The sequence below is a fragment of the Eptatretus burgeri genome, chromosome 7 (assembly GCF_056783735.1).
Source record: "Eptatretus burgeri isolate ZD-2024b chromosome 7, Ebu_testis_v1, whole genome shotgun sequence".
Classification (NCBI taxonomy): domain Eukaryota; kingdom Metazoa; phylum Chordata; class Myxini; order Myxiniformes; family Myxinidae; genus Eptatretus; species Eptatretus burgeri.
This window is the reverse complement of record NC_140967.1, coordinates 9595268-9617530: the sequence shown is the minus strand read 5'-3', so window position 1 is coordinate 9617530 and position 22263 is coordinate 9595268. Positions and strand designations below refer to the sequence as shown.

The window sequence follows — 22263 nt, the reverse complement described above, 5'->3', positions numbered from 1 at the left end:
ACACACACACACACACACACACACACACACACACACACACACACACACACACACGTTTCACACATCTATCCTTTTAAATGCTGAATGTTAAGCGTACCAATATTTTGATGTCTTTTGAATGACTCGGCTGGGGTTTGAACCACAGAACCTCCCAGACTCAGAGCAGATACACTAACAATTTCACCACCGAGTCCGGTTTGGAAAGCTACAGCCTTTGCCTATGTGGAACTTTAAGGAAATGTAATAATGATTGTTGTATACACTCTCGTAGAACAATCATAAAGACATAATGGAAAGGTGAGAGTAAGTGTGTTGACTCACATGAGCTGGTTACATTAGAATATTCCATCTATGTTCAAAACAGTCCCCAAGCCTTCTATTTAATGGTTATCTGTGATTCTTGGAAACTGATGTGCCATGTTTCAAACCAAGTATGATTTGCACACCTTTATATGCTGATACAATTGACTGATATTCCATATTTTTGGTGCTTTGTCTGTCATGTGCAGACATACTTTGGCATGGACGTATCTGCAGTCGAGGATCCCGTCCAACAGCGGGCGCTGGAGACAATGATCAGGACGTACGGTCAGACTCCGAGACAGCTTTTCACGGTGCCTCACCCGAGCCGCTGTCCCGCTCGCTCTCCCTCGGAGATGGAAACCACAAGCGCCATGGGAATTTTCGTACAGTTTGCCTTTCGCGAGAGCCATGAGGTGGCCCGAGACATCTCCGTGCCTGTAAGGAACCTCACTGGAATGCATCGCCTGTGAGAGTGTGAAAGCTATGACGCTCTTGTCACTTGGTCACCTGGTGGTGTGAGAGAAATAGATCGCCATCCTTTGCAGATACCATCGGGGTTTCCTCTTTAATTTTTAACAACCTCAATTTGGTTAACACTCTTGTCGTTTAGTAATGAAGTGTTAGTATTTAGTTGTTGTTTTCTGAAAGCCACCTTACAGGTGGGTACACACACACACACACACACACACACACACACACACACACACACACACACACACACACACACACACACACACACACACACACACACACACACACACACACACACACACACACACACACTTTGCCATTCATGGGAGTTACATTATTGCAAATCCAAGTGAACTACAAATCCCCCCCATTGTGCAAACTTAAGGGGTAATGGGGAAGATAGAGTTAGGGGCTTCAAGTTTAAAATTTTCCACCCCTTTTTGCCAAACTGTACCCTTAATGACCATGTTTGTGCATTGTTTTTGTGCTATTTATTTTCATGAATAAAAGAGTGATTAAGAACGTAGAATAAAGGATTATTTTCCTGTATTTAAGAACATAAAATCAGGTTCATTTATTATGAAGATCATGAAGCTTACCTTTAATAATGATTTTGATAAAGTTGATCCAATAATACGATGATGATGTTGATGGCGACGATAAAGAAGAGTTTATTGAGATGATGGTGTTGATGATGTTGGATAGTTTGAGGGGTTTATTGTGTTGATGGCCCATATTAATTAGGTGAATGAATGGAAAATAGTTTGGCAACAAGGCATTGCATACTCATTACAACACACTCTGCTCTACAAGTCTGAGCATGGCAATACTCTTACAAGTCCGAGAAACTTGACAGGTTGAAAGGATTTCAAGATGCAGACTCAAAGTGGAGAAAGATCACAAGTCAGAAGTTAAATCGTTGAGCTGAATTGTGTCTTGGAGTCCTTTGGTTGAATTGTGTGGTTGAATGGTGTAGTCAGCTATCGTGTGCAGCCTATGGCTGCTGGTTGCATAATTTTCTGGCTGTGTGGCTGTGCTGCTCATGCAGTGCCCTCTATTACCAGTACACTGGTATTAATTTTGCCGACCTCAGAAGGATGACAGGCCGAGTCGACCCCGCCTGGTGTTGATTCAATGGGAAAACAGGGGCTCAAACTTAAGACCGTGGGATCTTAAGCCAGCCACCTTAACCATGAAGCCAATACCAGGCTTATTGTGTAGTTGAGTCACGTAGTTGACATTTATTAGATTAACCACTGCAGTACCACACTCGATACAGCTTCTGGTGCACGGTGTCTGCACAGTCTTGGATGAAAGATCATTTGGTGGTCAAAACTTCAGGCCTGGTCCTTACCTGATTTGGTGGTGCCTTTAGTTTAGAATTTGGATGTTCCAACGACAACCAGTTTTTTATTTGTTTTTGTTGTTGAAGTCCAGCTTTTTACATCTACAATGGAAGCTTTCCAGAAATCCAGGAAGATGTGTTTTGGACACGAGGTTTAATGAGAGCTGGGCAATAGTTATTTAATATCCCAAGTCTTTGAAAAAACGGGAGGATGTTGTAAACTGCTCCTCTGTCTGTCTGTTTTTCTGTCTGTTTGTTTTTCCATCCATCACGCCATCTCCTCCTCAACGATTGGGCAGAAATTCACTAAACTTGGTAGTTATGATCACCACTTGACACAAAGGTGCAAGAGCAGTTATTTTTGCACCCGCCCCCAGGGCGGTATCAAAAGGTCAAATGTAACTATGGGCACGTTTTTAAACATTTTTTTTTAAATGAAACGTTGTACATGCAATCAACATTGGGGGACATATGTAACATGAAATATGTAACGATTTTTTTTTTCGACTCTATACCCCGTGTCATGCCTCAAGGCTTGGGGATTTCGAGTCACAAGAGTCTAAACGGGGGGGGGGGGGGGGATTTAACTCAAAATTTGATGTGGGGTCATTCCTAGTGGAATGTTTTGCCATCTTTCAAGTTTGCTTTAGGTGGTGGGAAGCGTGGCGATTTGTGATGGTGCGCCATCGACTTTGCTGCAGTCTTAAAAATTGTCATCGATTCTATCCGCGATTGAAAGAATAACATTTGTAGTCCTGAGAGATGAGATCATTAGCTCGGCTAGTGATTTAAATATAGCTCATGCACAACCAACTGAACAAATTTTGATTATTTTTAACTCTCACACCAGTTCACCATCTGCCATCCATTTTGGGACTACAGTTCTGAACCACTACGATAAAAACAACACCATTGAAAAACCACTTGGTTCTGAACCACAATATTGAAAAAGCACTTGATTCTGAAACCACGATATTGAAAAAGCACTTCGTTCTGAACCACGATATTGAAAGACCACTTCGTTCTGAACCACGATATTGAAAGTTGAATGGTTCACAGGTATTGTGTTGTTTTTAAAAATCATGAGTCATTTGCTGCCTGGTTGTTTGCCAAGTTTTTGATCCACAACAAATATTTGCTGTTTGCTTATGACTTAATATAAATATTTATATGCTTATTCTATGTTATGTCCAAGAGAGCTTTTACATAATTTTGTTGTGGAATTTTAAATGGAATGCCCTCCAGAAAATGTCAGGTGTACGAGATGCTTTTACCTTGGCTGTGTTTGCATTTTAGTCTCCTCTGCCTTGGATCCGGGGGTTGAAATGGGGCGAATACGTGGGCTCCCCAAGCTGTCCAGACCCTGTCGTGTGCTTCAGCCAAGCACATCCTGGACAAAGCTTTGGTTGCCTCCTGCCCCTGCCCACACGAGCCATATGTGGCCTCGCACAAAACTTCTGCCTCTTAATGACATACAGCAAAGAACAAGGTTTCTGTGTTCTGGATTGTTATTCTTCAAAATTATTTTGAGGGGCAATTTCTCTGTGAGAGAGGGGTTGAGAGGGAGGGAGATAGAGATTGAGATACAGAGATTGAGATACAGAGATTGAGATACAGAGATTGAGATACAGAGATTGAGATACAGAGATTGAGATACAGAGATTGAGATACAGAGATTGAGATACAGAGATTGAGATACAGAGATTGAGATACAGAGATTGAGATACAGAGATTGAGATACAGAGATTGAGATACAGAGATTGAGATACAGAGATTGAGATACAGAGATTGAGATACAGAGATTGAGATACAGAGATTGAGATACAGAGATTGAGATACAGAGATTGAGATACAGAGATTGAGATACAGAGATTGAGATACAGATACAGAGATACAGATACAGAGATACAGAGATTGAGATACAGATACAGAGATACTGAGATACAGAGATTGAGATACAGAGATTGAGATACTGAGATTGAGATACTGAGATTGAGATACTGAGATTGAGATACTGAGATTGAGATACTGAGATTGAGATACTGAGATTGAGATACTGAGATTGAGATACTGAGATTGAGATACTGAGATTGAGATACTGAGATTGAGATACTGAGATTGAGATACTGAGATTGATAGAGATAGATTGAGAGAGACAGACAGACAGAGAGACACATTGTGAGGGAGAGGGAGGACATTGAGAGACAGGGAGAGACATTGAGAGAGAGGGAGAGACATTGAGAGAGGGAGAGACATTGAGAGAGGGAGAGACATTGAGAGAGGGAGAGACATTGAGAGAGGGAGAGACATTGAGAGAGGGAGAGACATTGAGAGAGGGAGAGACATTGAGAGAGGGAGAGACATTGAGAGAGGGAGAGACATTGAGAGAGGGAGAGACATTGAGAGAGATGGAGACATTGAGAGAGATGGAGACATTGAGAGAGAAAGAGATTGAGAAAGAGAGATAGATTTAGAGAGATTGAGATATGTGTGTATGTATGTATGTGTGTATATATATATATATATATATATATATATATATATATATATATATATATATATATATAGATATATAGATAGATTGCATGTTACTATATACATCAGACGCACATCCAATATCACCAGGGATTATGTCTCGCACAGTAAAACCACATAATCTGCAAACAACAACCATCCGTCTGCCACCGAGATGATTGTTCCTGCTCATGCAAGCCATTAAACCAGAAGGCACGTGGTGTGTTTGTTGGGTAAATCAAAACGTGGAGTATGACGAGCATTCCCCCGATGTCCAATGCACGTAGTCCTACACCAAAAAGTCACCTCCAATCTGGAGACTCCAGCCCGGTGACTCTGATGTTTAACTGATGTTGACCATGCAATCTTTGTCTGTTTGACAAATAAAGCCACCTATCCGGATTTCAGGCTGATTTACCCTCATCAGGGCAGCATACCGATAAATATCTAACCAATGATGACCACATTCGTCGTGTGTGTGTGTGTGTGTGTGTGTGTGTGTGTGTGTGTGTGTGTGTGTGTGTGTGTGTGTGTGTGTGTGTGTGTGTGTGTGTGTGTACACACACACATGTAAGTGTACCCAGAACCCATATAGATACAACAGACGCACACATATACATACACACACACACACACACACACACACACACACACACACACACACACACACACACACACACACACACACCTCTAAATTAAGAATGACACATTGTTTGCAGCACCAAAAGTCTTCCTTCACTTATGAATGAGTTCACACCTCTTCACTTTTCTTTCAACATTCCCTGGGAATCTGTTGTTGTTTTTCACTTCAGTGTTATATCGATAACCCATTTGATCCTTCAACCAATAAGCTTTTTTATCAACTTGAGATTTCCATCTTGACCAACACATTTGCCATCCTGTACACGGTCGAAGGACATGCCCTCGATCTCGTATTATTATGTTGTTCAGGTGTGGTGTACATTATTGATATCAGCATCATACCTTTTACACTGAACGGCCAATATCCACAACGAGGATTCCTCATTTCAGGTTATTAATACCTGATACGGGAACGTTTCTCATGAAAATGTTAAAATCTCCACTTTTGTTTCATTCTCTTCTCCACGTCGGTTCGTTTTCAGCTTCCCTTTGCATTTTCCCCCTGCAGGAGTCCGCACCATGCACAGCACAGACATCCAGTGGTCCGCAATTCTTAGTTGGGGCTACGTGGATAACTCCCTGCGGTTGAAAAGCAAGCAGACGGGCCCAGCGCTGAGCGTCGTGCAATGCGATGCCGCCGACGAGGTGATGTGTATACCCCATTCAAACAATTCTGCGTTCGCCAATCGTTTTTTTATACATCTGAGATTTTGAAATTGTTTATAATTGTGGGCACAAAAAGTTTGTTTGTAAATCCTCGAACACAGCCAAGTGACGTGCATGATAAAATCCTTAAAATTTCAACTTTTATGCCCCAATGCAGTTTTGCTGATGCCCTACTCGTTGCTGTGCCTCTGATTTTACTTATTTATTAATACGAAGCAGGTTTGCTGCTGCGCATGGACACCTGACAGCCGGCAGCTGTACACCGGAAACCGTGCAGGTGTTCTCACCGTCTACGGCACTCACTTCAGCAGCTCTGTGGTTAGCAGCACCGCTCTTTTCATCACATTAATGACCTACAAATGCACTGAAAATGTATTCTTCTTTGGCCAAGCTAACTGAGCTCTATCCTCTCTTATCTTCAAGCAGTGCACTTTCTTTGTTGTCATACTTCCTGCTTAGATTTACCTGCAGATTATAAAATGCACTTTTGAGGCATCTTTCACAATCACGACAGTTGTAGGCTCATGGGGTCTACATGATGAGCCCGCACACCTGGTGTGTTTACGAAAGAATGGGGGTTCAGGAAGGGTGTGCAATTTGTCGTGCACATGTTAAACAGAAGTTGGTTTAGCCTCGAGGCATTGTCATCCTCCAGCTCGGTGCTAACAGTTTTTCAGCCTAATGATGTACACAGGTCAACTCGACATGCGATCAGCTGTCTGCCGAGTGAGGAAGATGATCATTGCTTTTGCTGCCCTGACAAAGTGTGAAGCTGTTGGTTAATAAGGACGCAAAGCTTGCAGGCCCAAGTGATAAATGCCAATGACATTTTTCCCTGCCTTGCAGCCACTAGAGCTCGAGCTGGAGCGCAAGGTGTGCTTTTATGGCCACAAGGGTGGAATCGCAGCATTGCACGTGTGCAAACCTTTCAGCATCCTTGTGAGTGCCAGCCAGGATGGCACGTGCATCTTGTGGGATTTGAATAGGTAAGCCGTGTGACTTGTCAAGACCACATGAGGATCTTCTGCAGTTGTTTAGAGGGAGTCAGCAGGAAAATTGCTCAATGAAGGAAAAGCAGGAGTGCGGAGAGCCAAGATGATTTGGGGGATAATTTAGTCCGGGGGTTGAGCCAGAGAAATGCAATTACGGGGTTCACAAAGTCTGGGTTTACCTGTTTGAAAATAATTACAGTAATTAATTGTTGAAAATCGCACCATTTGTGTCTGTTGGGAACATTACGAATCGGATGCATGGGAATTTCTGTTGCAAATTATTTCCGAGTGATACTTCATCGAAACACTTTTATGGGTCTGAAGCGCAACGATGCACACACATGTGTACTTGTCCATGTTACACGTCCTGCTGTGTTGCCACAGACTGTGTTATGTCCAAAGCCTCATGGATCACAAGAGCCCCGTGAATGCCATCTCTGTTAGCGACACGACGGGAGACATCGCATCAGCTTGCCATTCCGGTAGGATTCCGCATTTGCCACCTCAGCTTACTGATCGGGATACATTTTTACAGTGTAGTAATTATTTATCCTGGATGGTTGTTTATTACTGATGATGCTTTTATGTGTGATGTGCAAACATTAAAGAACTGTGTAGTTTCCTGCCCACAAGAGGGAGCATCACTACGTTTGTAATTTTCTTCCCCCTCAGCATGTGCTAGCCCGAATCAAACCTGATACCCCAACAGCACTTCTTGCTTTGCCTCCTAACCCGCACCGTTTTCACCTACATATAACAGCTTTCTGTTTTGTGTTGCATCCCCCTCCCAGCTTTGATAATGCAAAGCATGATACCCTAATGTCTGTTATAGACTCAACTCCAGATCGCTGTTCCTCTTTTGTGATTTTTAATGACATCACTACCATATGGTAGAAATATCTCATGCATGTCTCCAGCCATTTATCACAGATCTATCGTTTCCTTATAGAAGGCTCGATCAAAGCTAGTGTGGGTTTTCTATATTGTAAAATAGTTCAATGCCGAAATCTCATGCTATGATAATCTCTCCTGGGCAGGAAGTTGCGTCATGCCGATCAAACCGCTCTGGGTAAAATTAAGTTATAAACCAACCTTGTTACATGTGCTGTTGAATGAATGTGTACCATCAATCTCGTTGTGAATGAGAAGGTCAAATCGGCAGGAAAAAAAAAAAAATCAAAGGAGTACGTCTACAATTTGGTGATGCACATGCTTGACATAGCATTGAAAGTGTGTGGAAACGATCATTCGTTCCCACAGATGAGTGAGTGCATGGGGCATCTGTACGAAAGGACTTTACATTTCATCAAATGGCAGGTTGTGTGGCCATTGGCAGACTTCCTGGAGGAGGGAGATATTTTATTGAAGAAGATGAAGTGTGATGATACCTGGGTTCTTCATTTTATGCCACAGTTGATGCGAGCCGGCATTCAGTGGAGACGTTCTGGGTCACCGTCACCAATAATAATTCGAGCTTCGGTCGTCAGCAGGAGGATTCGTAGCAGTCATGTTTGGGGATATCCATGATTTGATCTGCGTGAGATTCCCGTTTTATCACAATGACTCGTTATGCCACGAAGCGAGACGAGCAATGTGCAGACGACAACGGCGTATGCTGTCTCAGGGTATGATCACATTGCATGATGATTCTCACCATCACAGGGAAAATATAACCACGACTACTCCAGCAAAGATGGGTTGTGAAGTTCTGCATCACACTCCGCGCTGTCCAAAGTCTTTCCTCAATATACTCAAGCTCAGTGGTTCCCAACCTTTTCTATGCCCCACACCCCGAGGAAATGTATGATTAATGTTCGCACCCCCTACAAAAGTAATATCACATTTGAAGATGAAGAAGTCTAATTTATAATTTTTGAACCACAAATTGACCCACATACAATACTGCGGGTGAACAAATTGAACTTTGAAATTAAGTTTTTAACTCGGTGCATAAAAGAGTGCAAATGGCTTCCAGATCCGTAGCAATACTATAGGACCCTGCAATGAAATTTAATTAAAATGAGCAAAGTGTAACTACGGTTTGTAACGTAATTACAATTAAGCACAATGATTCAGAGTAAACTTTAAAATTAATTTATCTAATATACCAAATTTATAAATTAATTTCGTTAAATAAATTTATAACATTTATAATCAATATTGCAAAGTTTTTATGAGCAAAAATCAATATCCGTATTTAAGAAGATTCAAATTTTAATTTAACTACTCAATTAAGGAGTTTATTTATAAGTTATTCACAACATTCGCAAAAGCAAATAATATAGTGAAAAACTAAACCCAGTTGGATTATTAAAAACTTCACATTACATAGAAACACTTACCAGGATTAGGGACACTAAATAGCACTTTCATAGATTATATAACTCAAATAATTACCACAATAATAAGGCTGAAAAGTTGCAAATATAATTTAATTATTATAAAAACCTAATAGCCACAAGTAAGTAAATTTATCAATAAAGAAGTGTTTAATGAAAAAAAATTGAAGAAAGACGAGCATTATGCTTTCTCTCACAAGTCACCTTTATTCAGCACAGTGACACCCACAAGTAGTTCGAAATTTAAATAGTACTTAAAACACACGTTTCTACACCGTTTTTCAATTAATTGGTGTCAAATATAAAATACGAACATTAAGACTATTCAACAAGCAATTGTTAAATCACCATTATTCGGCAAAAGTGCCTAAATACGAGTTTTCCGAAAGGTTATAATGTTCACGATTAAATTATATTAATAAAGTGTTCACCAGTGGTAGTACGCAATAATACGTATGGTGGTCAACGTGCTAAGATAAATCACACTCCGTATGGAGACACAATGCAAATTTGTAACACGCTGCAGCGGTTTTCCAGCCCATTACCACGTGTACTATAACCAGTCAGGTCAGGTATGGGAGCATGTGCCAGAACAGCGCGTCGCTGCTTCAACTTTCCGCCGGTACTCCAGGGGCCTCCGTCTGGCCATCCCCCAAGCAGATGCCAAGCCCATCCCCATCTCCTTGAGATGCTGGTCAACCTGCTGCAACCACGAGGTACGTGGTCGGCCCATTGGCTTTCTCCACTCACGAGACTCCCTCGCTGAGAGAATCTGGTGAGCAGGATCAGCATCAGGAAAACGAGCCACATGTCCATACCCCCGCAACTGACGCTCACGGACTATGCAGGTAACAAATGTCATCCGAGTCTCTCTCAGCAACCACTCGTTCGACACAAAATCCGACCAGCTATTTCCAAGGATTCTCCGAAGAGACCTGGTACCAAAGGAATTAAGTCTCCGTCTCAGATCCTTGGTCAGAGTCCAAGTCTCGCATCCATAGAGCAAGACTGGAAGCACCAAGGACCTGAAGACTCGGACTTTCGTCCTCCCGCACAGGTACCGGCAGTGCCACACCCCATTATCCAGTGAATCCATGACTCCCCAGGCCCGACCCAGACGTCTATTGACCTCTCACTCACAGCCATCAGAGACATGAACATCACTGCCAAGGTAAGTGAATCTCTCCACGACCTCAACATCCTCACCACAAACAGACACAGACAGGACAGCAGCATCCAATATGTCATTGAAAGCCTGGATCTTAGTTTTGACCCAAGAAACCAGTAATCCCAGCGGCTCCGACTCCTCATTCAGCACCTCGGGGGCCCCCCAAAGGATATCTTAAGTCTCCACAAAGATGACAGCATCATCTGCAAAATCAAGGTCCGAGATCTTGACATTCCCAAACGATGCACCGCAGCTTGATCTCCCCGACATCCTCCCTAAAATCCAGTCCATACAAGTGCTGAAAAGTGTGGGGGCCAGTACACACCCCTGACGAACTCCAGTAACAACTGGAAATAAGTCAGAGATGGTACCACCACACTTCACAGCAATCTCAGTACCAGAGTAGAGTTCAGACATCAGATCGATCAGTTTTGGTGGCACCCCACGAAGACCAAGAATCCTCCAGAGGACATCCCGATTCACTGAATAGAACGCTTTACAGAGATCAACATAGGCTGTATGCAGCCCCTGCTGAAACTCTCGTCTGCGCTCGGTGAGGATCCGAAAAACAAGGATACGGTCAATCGTTGACCTCTTTGGTGTAAAACCTGACTGCTCTGGACGCTGCTGGTCAAGCAGATGGTGGCGAACCCTATCAATAATTATCCGAGCAAAGACCTTGCTCGGCATTGAAAGCAGCGTCACCCCTTGGTAGTTGTTGCAGTCTTGGCGATCACCCTCCCCTTTCCAGAGAGGGACAACAAGGCCCCTCTTCCAATCAGTTGGGATGATGCCTGTGTTCCAGACAGAGCACAAAACTGCATGCAACGACACGAGTGCAGCATTTCTACCAACCTTGAGAAGTTCAGCATGGATGCCACAGATCCCTGGAGCTTTACCCCGTTTCAACCGGTTCACCGCAGCCCATGTTTCCACAAGCGAAGGTGGACCACAGTTGATTGGAGGGTCAGTAACAGGGATTGTAACACCCTTGACGCCCAACTCGACAGCTGGTGGATCAGCCTGGTACAACCGCTCAAAGTAACCAGCCCAGCGGGCCTTCACTTCAGACTCCTCTGTCAAGAGCCTTCCACTCTCTGCTCTAACTGCAGTGCTCCGAAGGATGGGCTTGGATGAACGCAATGCACGAATTCCCCTGTAAGCGGGACGAGAGTCACCTGTTCACAGGTGATGCTCTACCCCCTCACAGATTCCTCGCACATTGGCCTCCTTGTCCACCCTTAGTGCACGTACAGTTTTACGCCTCAGCTCCCTAAACAGCTCAGCTCTGCCATTCAGCCTGGCCCTGCGACTCTGGTCAATGGTATCCAGTGTTCCTTGAGAGACAAAATTCTTCTTTTCCCTGCGGTGAGTTCCAAGACATCCACCGGCAACATCAATGACGGTGGTCTTGAAGGCGCTCCACAACTCTTCAGGACTCCCCAAAGCACGCAGACCCCCCCAAATGTCCACTCAGCCTGTTCGCAAACTCCTCAGCTACCCTCTCATCCTTGAGTTTGCCAACATCCAGCCTCGGCTGGGATGGTACCATTCTCCAGGATTTAAGGTGCAGCTTTACAGTTGCTACATCAAGCCGGTGCTCAGTATTGAGGAACTGAGCACTCCGATAGACCCTGCAGTTCTGGATCATCCTCCAGCGACCATCAACGAGGACATGGTCAATCTCCTTTGCCACACCACCAGTGTTGGAATACCAAGTCCAACGATGAGCTTGTGGGCGCTGAAACCATGAACCAGCCACCCTAAGTCCATGACTTCTTGCAAAGTTGAGGAACTTAGTGCTGTTCTGGTTCATAGTTCCTGACCCATGGGACCAACACACGTCTCATAACCATCCCTATCAGTTCCAGTCGATGCATTGAAATCCCCCAAGACTAGAAGTGTATCTCGTCTGGGGCACTGATCAACCACAGACTCGAGTGTGGCGTAGAATGCATCCTTCACGGTGAGATCACTCGCCTCAGTCGGAGCATAAACAGAGACCAGGGAAATGACACCTAAGGAGTGACAAATCCTTAATCTCATAATACACTCGTTGACCGGTGTTACCTCAATTATCATTGGGTCAGCTTATTGGACACAGCTGCAGCAACTCCTTGAGTATGGTAACGACCAGACCAATAGTAGGTGTAACCACCCACCATTATCTCGCTGCAATCCGGTCTCCGAACCACAGAGTGCTGCAATACCGATGTCCAAACGCTTGAGCTCAGATGATAACAGAGACAGGTGATCATCCTCTCTTTGGAATAGGACATTCCAGGTACCCACCCGAAGGGACCGCCTCAGGATAACCCAAGGAGACCGCCGTCTGGTGGACGACACCTCAGCACCACTCCGACACACTCTCCAGCAATCTGACCCAGGAATGTTACCCCGTGGTTTCCCTCCTATCATCAAAGATTGGGGGTCCCAAAGGCTTTGCCCCAATCCCGTCATCCGGTGACCTGCCCTGCGAAGGGAAGCTGCACAGGAGGAACTCCTACGGAGTGGGTTTTCAGATTTTTTTGCGTTTTTGTGTTTTGCGGAATGAAGGGTTTTACGGTGGCCGGAGTGCAAATCCTGCCACCAACCTCCTAATAAAAAGCAACCCAACTGCAGGAGGACGTCCGCAGACACGGTTGGACACTAGATATGGATGGCTGTTGGCTCACAAGGAGCTCCTCCGCCCTTTGACAGGTTTTGTTTTTAATCCTGCTGGGTGTCCATATCCAAACCCCCTCCTCAGCAAAAAAACCTGGTGGGGGAGACGGTTTAGTCGCCGACAACCCGACTCGCCCATAAACATGAGTACTTTTGGTCATGTGATGTTTCATGGAACAGCTCGAGCAGGGGTTCCCAACCTGGGGTGCCCGCACCCCCTGGGGGTGCGAGATGGAATTTCAGGGGGTGCGACAAAGAATATAACCAGTCACTCGCCCGTAAACATGAACAAAGACAAATATCTTACGCCTGCAGTGTAGGTGTAATGATGTACAATGATTATGTCAGATGTTGTGTTATAATGATTTTAAAAGCAATACTCTGACAATCAGTTACTTTACTTATTTGTTAATTCTGTTATTCTCTCCTTTTGATTAAATACTCGTAAACGAGATTACTATCTCCGCAACACAACCACCTACGACCACTTTCCAAGGCACACTGGCAGCTGGCTGAGTGATGACTCGTGACTCGTCACTCAAGGACACAAGCCACTCCTTGTCGCACCCCCTGAAATTCCATCTCGCACCCCGAGGGTGTGCGGGCACCCCAGGTTGGGAACCCCTGCTCGAGCTGTTCCATGAAACATCACATGACCAAAAGTACTCATGTTGGGATACCAACCGCGACGTTCTACCATGGCGAATGGTACAAATTTCTTTAATTTTATTTATTTGTTTTTAAGTCTTTCCACACATATTAACATGTTTGGATATTTACGTTTGCTGGCTTGCTGATGACTGGAATAACTGTGGTTTTAGATTTTCACGAATGATTTTGGATCAGTTGATATGTTTGTGTTGCAGTGGGTGGTGGAAGCGACTTGAGGCTTTGGACTGTGAATGGTGATCTTATTGGTCATATGCACTCACCTGAGGCAGTTTGCTCCTTGGCTTTCTCCAACCAACCAGAAGGAGTGTCCGTCAATGTGATTGCTGGAGGATTGGAGAATGGTGTCGTCAGGTCGGTAACCTGTCTGGCTAATCTGAGTGCACAACTTCTACAACAATGGATTATATTCGGTTATGCACCACTGTAAGCGCTCAAATAGTATTTAATGCTTTCAAAATGTCTGCTCATACTTCTGGTCATCATCATCATTCGTACGCAGCACATGGTTGTGGGTTAGCATCAGTTCTTGCAGGGGTGCGGCGGTGCTGCTGATGCGGTGTCCCTTTAGGTGAGAGCAGGAGTTTGTAATTTGTTTGGCGTGTCAGTGGTAGCTCGCCTACTCTTCACCAAGGACACTGTGGGACATTTCACGTCCACAAATTAATGTTCGCAGATGGGAGGTCCGGTTCAACGTACATCCAAAGGAGAGCACAAACATTGATGCCTCACCATACCTGCAAAACACCAGGATGACAGTTTATAGCTCGATCGAGATTCCCACATACCTGCCCACATATCTGGACTATCCTGCCAGCGGATAATTGTGACGAGATCTTTCCACTAGTTAGCCGATACTCCTCCCTTCCCACCTGTCATTTTCATCCAGCTTGCTCAGGGTCGCTAATCCTTTTTGCCTTGGACAGATTTGGACGAAACCTGGCGGAGAGGTGATAAGGTGTGTGATGAGGACAAATTGATTCGATTTTGGAAGAGATCCGGATATGAGTATTTTTAAAATTTTCAAGTGATTCTTCACCATTAAGATATTGGTCCAAAAACGATGGATCGCATGATATTTCAAAACGTTATGGATGCATTTTGACAAAACTTGGTGGACGTGTTGGACAAATTGATTTGATTTTGGTGAAGATCCGGATTGGGATCTGGCCTATCGGTGGGATTTACAAAACCTCAATTGTTCAGCCTGGCGGAGGTATGCGCTCGACCGATTGCTGCTCTGCTTCTGTCTTGAAAGCATTTCCCCATTTATTTTGAGCTCAAATTATCCCAACAAATATATGGACTGTCTGGAAATCCAGTAGTTTTAGTTTTGGAAGAAGTTATGAAAAGAAATAATAATTTGATAAATATTTGAATTGCAAGCAGCTAGCAATTGTAACCGTTGCCTTCTTTGTACAAAACGTTCAGGCAGAAGATACAAAGCAAGAGTGAATAACTTGTGCAATGGACGAGTGTATTGCATGAAAACTTTGTTTAGAAACAGCATTACCGGTATAACTTCTTTTTTCACACTACCCACACAGGTTATCAATGTACGGATGTCTCTTGGTGTTCCTTATTCTTTGTAAAGCACCTTGAAAATTTTGCTCAAAATTAAAAGTACTACTGGTATATAACAAAAAATATTCATACGATTAAATGGCCTTTATTACTTCCCACAATTTAGGCAAGTTTCTTGGTTCACCAGTTAACCTCGGTTTCTGTATCTACTGCCATACGGCCTTGTAATAATGCTCGTATCGGGACTTGCAGGCCAAGCCATGGCTTTCATTGATCCTTCTGACTCTCCACTGTCACGGTACCGCTCGTTACATTTGCTGTGTTCTTGGATCATCCTCTTTCTTGAAATGTCAATCTCCTCCTGATGGTTCGTGCTTCTGAGGCGATAGTCGGCTGGATCGGAATCTGATTAGGTGTGATTAGTTTTGTGTAGTTCACCCGCACTGTCGAAGTGTGACGCGGCTTCAAATGTATGCCGGTTCTTCACCGTGCTTCGCTCTTCGTGCTGCACATCGATTACCATGCCGTACTTCTTCCTGCCATCAAACGTACCGTCGTCGATTGTTGCCAAACAATTTGGTCCGATGCCCACTTTAACCTTTGGCTTTGGTTACCTGTTCTCAGCAGCAATGATTTGAAAAGCTTATCTTCCATTGAGACCACTTTATGATGATGTGTATCTTGCTGTCTTCAAAATAACATCCGCTTGTATATTTACAGCAAGGATGGCAAGAGTTATACGTGACCCTTGCCAGCTCCAGAACACTTTGAGATAACATCACTTGGAGTGTTTCTGATTTATACATAAACAACTGCTTGTTGATGGTGCCCAGTTTCATATAGCCGTCTCGTAAAAAGCTGTGAATTAAACTTCAAGGTTTATCTCATTTTCATATTGACTTTCCTTCAACAGTAGAACTTTGGTTTGTACATGCTTGGCTTGTGATATTTCATTGGTGGGAATTATTACTGGGTTCACGCTGAGATGACGAGATATCCTTTGCTGCTTGCATGTTCATATGATTTATCCTGCTTCGCACATTCTGATTGGCTGGTTGATAAATTCACAGTTAAGCCATCGACACATGACTGGACTCTGATGTAGTTCATATCTATACATGAAAGAGGTGATATTTCATCGTTTTTCACTTTATACCATTTTCTTTTTCTTCTCCTTTCCATTATTATTTCCTTTGCTGTAAAGTTTTGTGAGGGTGTCATTCAGCTCAAGCTAAAAACTTTTGTTCACAGATTGTGGAGCACGTGGGATCTGAAGGCCATTCGTGAAATAATGTACCCAAAGTGCAGCCTATCCATCACCAGGTAAACCCATAGCATATCCAGCTTCCCCCCTTGCTCCTCGGTTTTCCCCTTTAATGTTGCATCTTGGGTAGTTGTGCAGCATAACAGCGATCTCACTTTCCTTTTCCCTTACTCCCTCTCTCTTGGTTTTGCCAGTGCCATTGTTTCTCTTCTCTTTGTCCTTGTACTGCCTCTGCTCCCTCCCACCCCCAACTATGTTGCTTCACTCAACATGGCTATACTGATTTTCTTTGTCTTGTCATTTCCTTCTAGCCCTGTCGGAGTGTGCATCCTTGTCGCATGCCCTGAATGCCCCCATCCCTCCATCCCAGCTTGTCTGATAGTGCTTCCATTGTTGCCATCGGCCTTGTAAAATGTCACTGTGTAATACACCATTTTACTTGCCATCCAACTTCACAGTACACTCCACATGGAACCCATTCCAATCCCACTCCTCGCTGCTCTTTCCACTTCTAACCATTTCCACTTGCTTTCACCCACCTTTCCTTTGGCAGTCTCTCCAAAACCCTCACCATATCTCCCCCACCCTCCAACCCCCACTGCCCTCTTAATTTTCCTCCTGATTGCTTCCTCTTATTTGAAGCCATCTTTATCCATCTGTACCTCTAATATCTGAGATATATGCTCTCGTCTTTGTTACCTTTACTTCCAAGTCATTGCATCATTGTATAATGTAATATGCCTGTGTGAAACCGTCACTGTGAAATGCATTCTCATCTTTCATGGTTATACGATCTACTGTCTTGACTTGTCAGCATACTTTTTCCAGCCTCCAAATCCTGGTGAAAACGAACTGAGGCTCTCAGAAAATCTTGGATTCGCCATTGTGCCTTTTTATGTATGGCAAGTCTCCGCTCATGAAAGGGCAAGATTACAGGGGTTTAAAAAAGAAACGTGGTGACAGTGGGCCACAGTTGGACACATCAAGCTGGGGGATGAATGAACAGAATGGAAGGGGAGAAACACAGTAACCTGTAAGTAAGAGCATTGAGAATGGTAGAAAATATTTTTTGTAGGGAAGGGGGGGGGAGGGGTGGTGACACAAGATGGTGGTACACCATCTTCATGAAACCCGGGAGGGGAAGAGTTGGATTGAACAGCCTCATGAAGGAGGTTTCACAAAGAGAAAATAACAAAAGAGTTGCGTAAAAAGCATGGATTTGGGGATTTTAATCAGGATAGAGTTACTGGAAGAACTTGTGAATTGGATTGGAGGTGATGCTTTGGTGTAGGACGATGTCCAATGGGGATTGGGGGGAGTGATCATCACACTCATGTTTTTGATTTAAATATATGATAAAGAATAACCCACCCACATCTCTCACCTGTGAATGGAGGGAAGGTTATCTTGCTTGCTTTATGCAGCTTCTTTGGCTCGAAGAGCATGGCATGGGAAGGGGGGGGAGTCAAAATTATTTATATATATATATATATATATATATATATATATATATATATATATATATATATATATATATATATATATATATATATATATATATATATATATATATATATATATATATATATATATATATAGTATAAGCAGGGCCGGCGCCAGACTATTTTGCGCCCTCGGCAAGGCCAGCTACTTACATCCCCCCAAAAAAATTGCCAACTTCGATTTTGAAAAACATGTTTTGTAGAAAAATTAAAAAGCACAAAACTTGAAACTGCTAAAAAAAATTCCCCACAATATTTTGCTTACAGACAGAGAATCAAACAAAAAACAGACGGACAGAGTTAAAAACGTCTCGTAAAAGTTTCAATTTCAGACACATCAAAATCTTATCTTACTTTGCATGCCTTTTCCTTTGCAAATTTTGTCACCAATTCAACCAGATCAAGTGCTGATGCTTGGGCATGTTCAATTGATATAGTTGCCAAGCCAACTAGTCTCTTTTCCAACATTGTAGAGCATATGTAAGTTTTTATAAGTTTGAGCTTTGAGAAGCTACGTTTACCACTTGCCACTGATGCTGGAAGTGTGAGAAGGATCCTTAAAGCAAGGGAAACATTAGGCACATTATCCAGGAGTTTTTGTTGTCGTATGAAGAGAAGTACTTCTTGTGGCGGCATAGACTTTGGAAGTCTTCGAGCTATTGCTACAAGTTCGCAACACAGATCTTCAGCATCAAAACTGTGACCCTTAATGGTCAGTGATGCGCCCCTCTGAGATCTGCGCCCAAGGCGGCTGCCTAGTTGGCTTTATGGTAGTGCCAGCCCTGAGTATAAGATTCGGGTGGTTGGGATTACACATTTTTAGATCCTCGTGGAGGATCTCTAAGTCTTACTCGCGTTGTTGTTCTTGTGGACTTTTTTGTTTCACAGCCTTCAGTTTTCATCGAAACTTCCTGAAACTTGCCATATATATGTAAAAACACCCTGCGCAGAGAGTAACCATCTCCGATTTTGAAAATTCCTCCTAGAAAAAAAGTTATGACATCAAAATATCTCCGCAAATGGAAATTGCCTAAAAAATTATCTCCAAAACTAGGCAAGCTTTTTGAATTCTGTTTGCGGGAATCAAACAGGGCATTAGCTGAGATGAATTACCGCACATATGATACATCACTATGACGTCGTATTCGTTTTTATGACGTCATCATTAAGAGGACGAGGATCTTAGCTCATTCGAGCTTGTGAAAGAAGAAGGTGCTTCCAACCAAAAGTAAAAACTCGATCGACTCCGCTAATTTGAGCAAAAATAGCGAGAGCATACCCAGTCTCAGGGCAATGTTTCACCGGCTTCATTAGGCACAATAAATCTATTGTTTTATTGTGCCTGATGAAGCTGGTGAAACATTGCCCTGAGACTGGGTATGCTCTCGCTATTTTTGCTCAAATTAGCAGAGTTGATCGAGTTTTTACTTTTGGGTTGGAAGCGCCTTTTTCTTTAATATCTTTATATATATATATATATATATATATATATATATATATATATATATATATATATATATATATATATATATATATATATATATATATATACACACACACACACACACACACACACACACACACACACACACACACACACACACACACACACACACACATACACACATACACACATACACACATACACACATACACACATACACACATACACACATACACACATACACACATACACACATACACACATACACACATACACACATACACACATACACACATACACACATACACACATACACACACATACACACATACACACACATACACACACATACATACACATACATACACACACACACACACACACACACACACACATACACACATACACACATACACACACAGACACACACATACACACACATACACACACATACACACACATACACACATACACACACATACATACACATACACACACATACACACACATACACACACATACATACACATACATACACACACACACACACACACACACACACACACACACATCAATCAGACGCACTTCCTGTCTGTTATGGTGAGCATCACCGCGGATTATGTCTCACACGGTAAAACCGCATAATTCGCACAGAACAACCATCCATCTGCCACCCAGACAATTGTTCCTGCTCATGCAAACCATTCAACCAGAAGGTGCGTGATGTGACAAGCAGGAGAATCGAAACATGAGGAGTGTGACGAGCACTCGGCTGATCCCCATTGGACACAGTCCACACCAAAGCGTCACCTCCAACTTCGGCTTCGGCCTCGTGACTGTCAAACAGACAAAGATTATATGGTCATCATTAGTTAAACATCAAACGGAACCACCAATCCTGATTTCGGGCTTATTTGCCCTCATCAGGATGGTATACCGATAAATATCTCACCAATGATGACCACATTCATCGTTTATTCATCAGACGCACATGACTGTGATGGTGAGCATCGCTGCGGATTTTGTCCACGGTAAAATATATATATATATATATATATATATATATATATATATATATATATATATATATATATATATATATATATATATATATATATATATATTGTTACGAATCTGGCAGCCATTTGCACACAACAGCCAGAGTCCCCGCAGTTCAGTTATTTCGATAAATATGTGTTTATAGTTCGGGTCCCGTCCCTATGTTTAATGGGTGATTAAGTGTATGTGCGCTGCGAGTTATTTTCCAGTTGGTTTTCGACAACAATACCCTTCACACCACTCCTCCCACTGCGGGCGAACAAGCGCTTCACCCACCCAGCTTTCACTTCACACCACAACCCACGTGTTCAAGGCTACAGACGTGGGCAGAGCCCCCTCGCCTCAGGGCCGACTCCGCCCCAGCCAGATGGAAGTTCCCCTCGTCCAATCGGGGGTGAGATCACCTCAGGGCCAACCACGCCCCAGCCAGATGGGATGTTCTCCTCGTCCAATGAGGGGAGGACACCGATCGCCCGACATCCCCCCCCCCGCCCCGACCAATCCGGAGGCGAGTCAACTCAGAGCGGTTCCCTCCACCCGCGGGGGGGGGGGGGGGAGGATAAGAAAGGTGGTCGTGTCAGGGGTCGGGGCTCTTTGCTTTTTGGTCTTTGGTCTGCAGTAGTCGTCGTTTTCTACGCTCTTTGGTCTTTGGTCTGCAGTCGTCGTCTGCGGCCTTGGCCTGGTCTGACGTCTTTTTCGAGGTCTTTGGCAGTCTGCGTTATTTTTCGGGTTCCTCGTGGTGGTGGTGGTGGTCGTGGCAGAGGTGTTCTGTGGTGCTCGTATCGTCGTTCGTGGCAGCCAGGATCGTGGGCTCGTTGGATTCCGGGTCGTGGGTTCGAGTCCCTCCGTGGTGGGTTGGAGTCGGTGAAACCACACGAGGCGGCCAGGTACCCGACCAGATTCTGACCCCCAGCTTAATATAACTATCTTCCTCGGCTGAAGGGCTGAATAAAGACCCACGAGGTCCATTTGTTTTTGGGTGTATGTGTCTGTCTGTGGCCAGTCTGTAAGTGGAACTGTTTTAGTGGTTCCATTGTACATTTGCTTGCATCTTTATTTGAGGTTAAGTCTGCTCTGTGTCTCCCTTCCCGATTATTGTAAAGAAACCCCTGTTAAATGTTCCAGTTCGTTGTTCGTGTTTTCTTTCGTTGGCCCAGTATGGTTCGGGTTTGAGTTATAGTGAGGCCTTTTGTGCCATAAATTGTTCATTTGGTCCGGCAGGCTTTGGTATTCCCCGCTCGGTTACGCCGGATCTGAGTCGGTAACAGCGACTCGGTTCGGACAAAGTCGGCCGAGGGTGTGGCTTCCCTGGTAGTTAGACGGTGTGGGTACTTAGGTAAATTGGAATTAGACAATTACCCCAACCCCATGCCATTGAAATATTGGCGTCCACGGTCCACTAAGGGATCTGTGACCTTCGAAGGTTACGACCTTCAATTCTGGTGTTCGGTGGGAGACGCCCCAACTGCTCCATCTCGCGGTCGTCCTCGCCACCAAACCCGGCACCACAACAGTATATATATATATATATATATACATATATATATATATATATATATATATATATATATATATATATATATATATATATATATATATATATATACATATACACAGTACTTGTATATCAAGGAAACAAAACGTCCTGTGTTGGACTGTTGTGAGTACTCGGTCATGCAATGTTTCAAACTCTCCTC

The 22263-nt window shown here is 43.6% G+C and overlaps 1 protein-coding gene across 7 annotated transcripts in view; it reads left to right on the top strand.

Annotated features, from left to right (window-relative positions):
- Positions 1-22263, top strand: part of LYST (lysosomal trafficking regulator) — a 346449-nt gene that overhangs the window by 323272 nt on the left and 914 nt on the right. For all 7 annotated transcript variants that reach the window (XM_085887393.1, XM_085887392.1, XM_085887391.1 and 4 more), the window contains 8 exons: positions 510-740; positions 3416-3608; positions 5784-5920; positions 6161-6259; positions 6788-6927; positions 7318-7415; positions 13971-14127; positions 16549-16620. In XM_085887393.1, the coding sequence (XP_085743519.1) occupies positions 510-740; positions 3416-3608; positions 5784-5920; positions 6161-6259; positions 6788-6927; positions 7318-7415; positions 13971-14127; positions 16549-16620 (1127 nt within the window). The remainder of the gene's footprint in view (positions 1-509; positions 741-3415; positions 3609-5783; positions 5921-6160; positions 6260-6787; positions 6928-7317; positions 7416-13970; positions 14128-16548; positions 16621-22263) is intronic.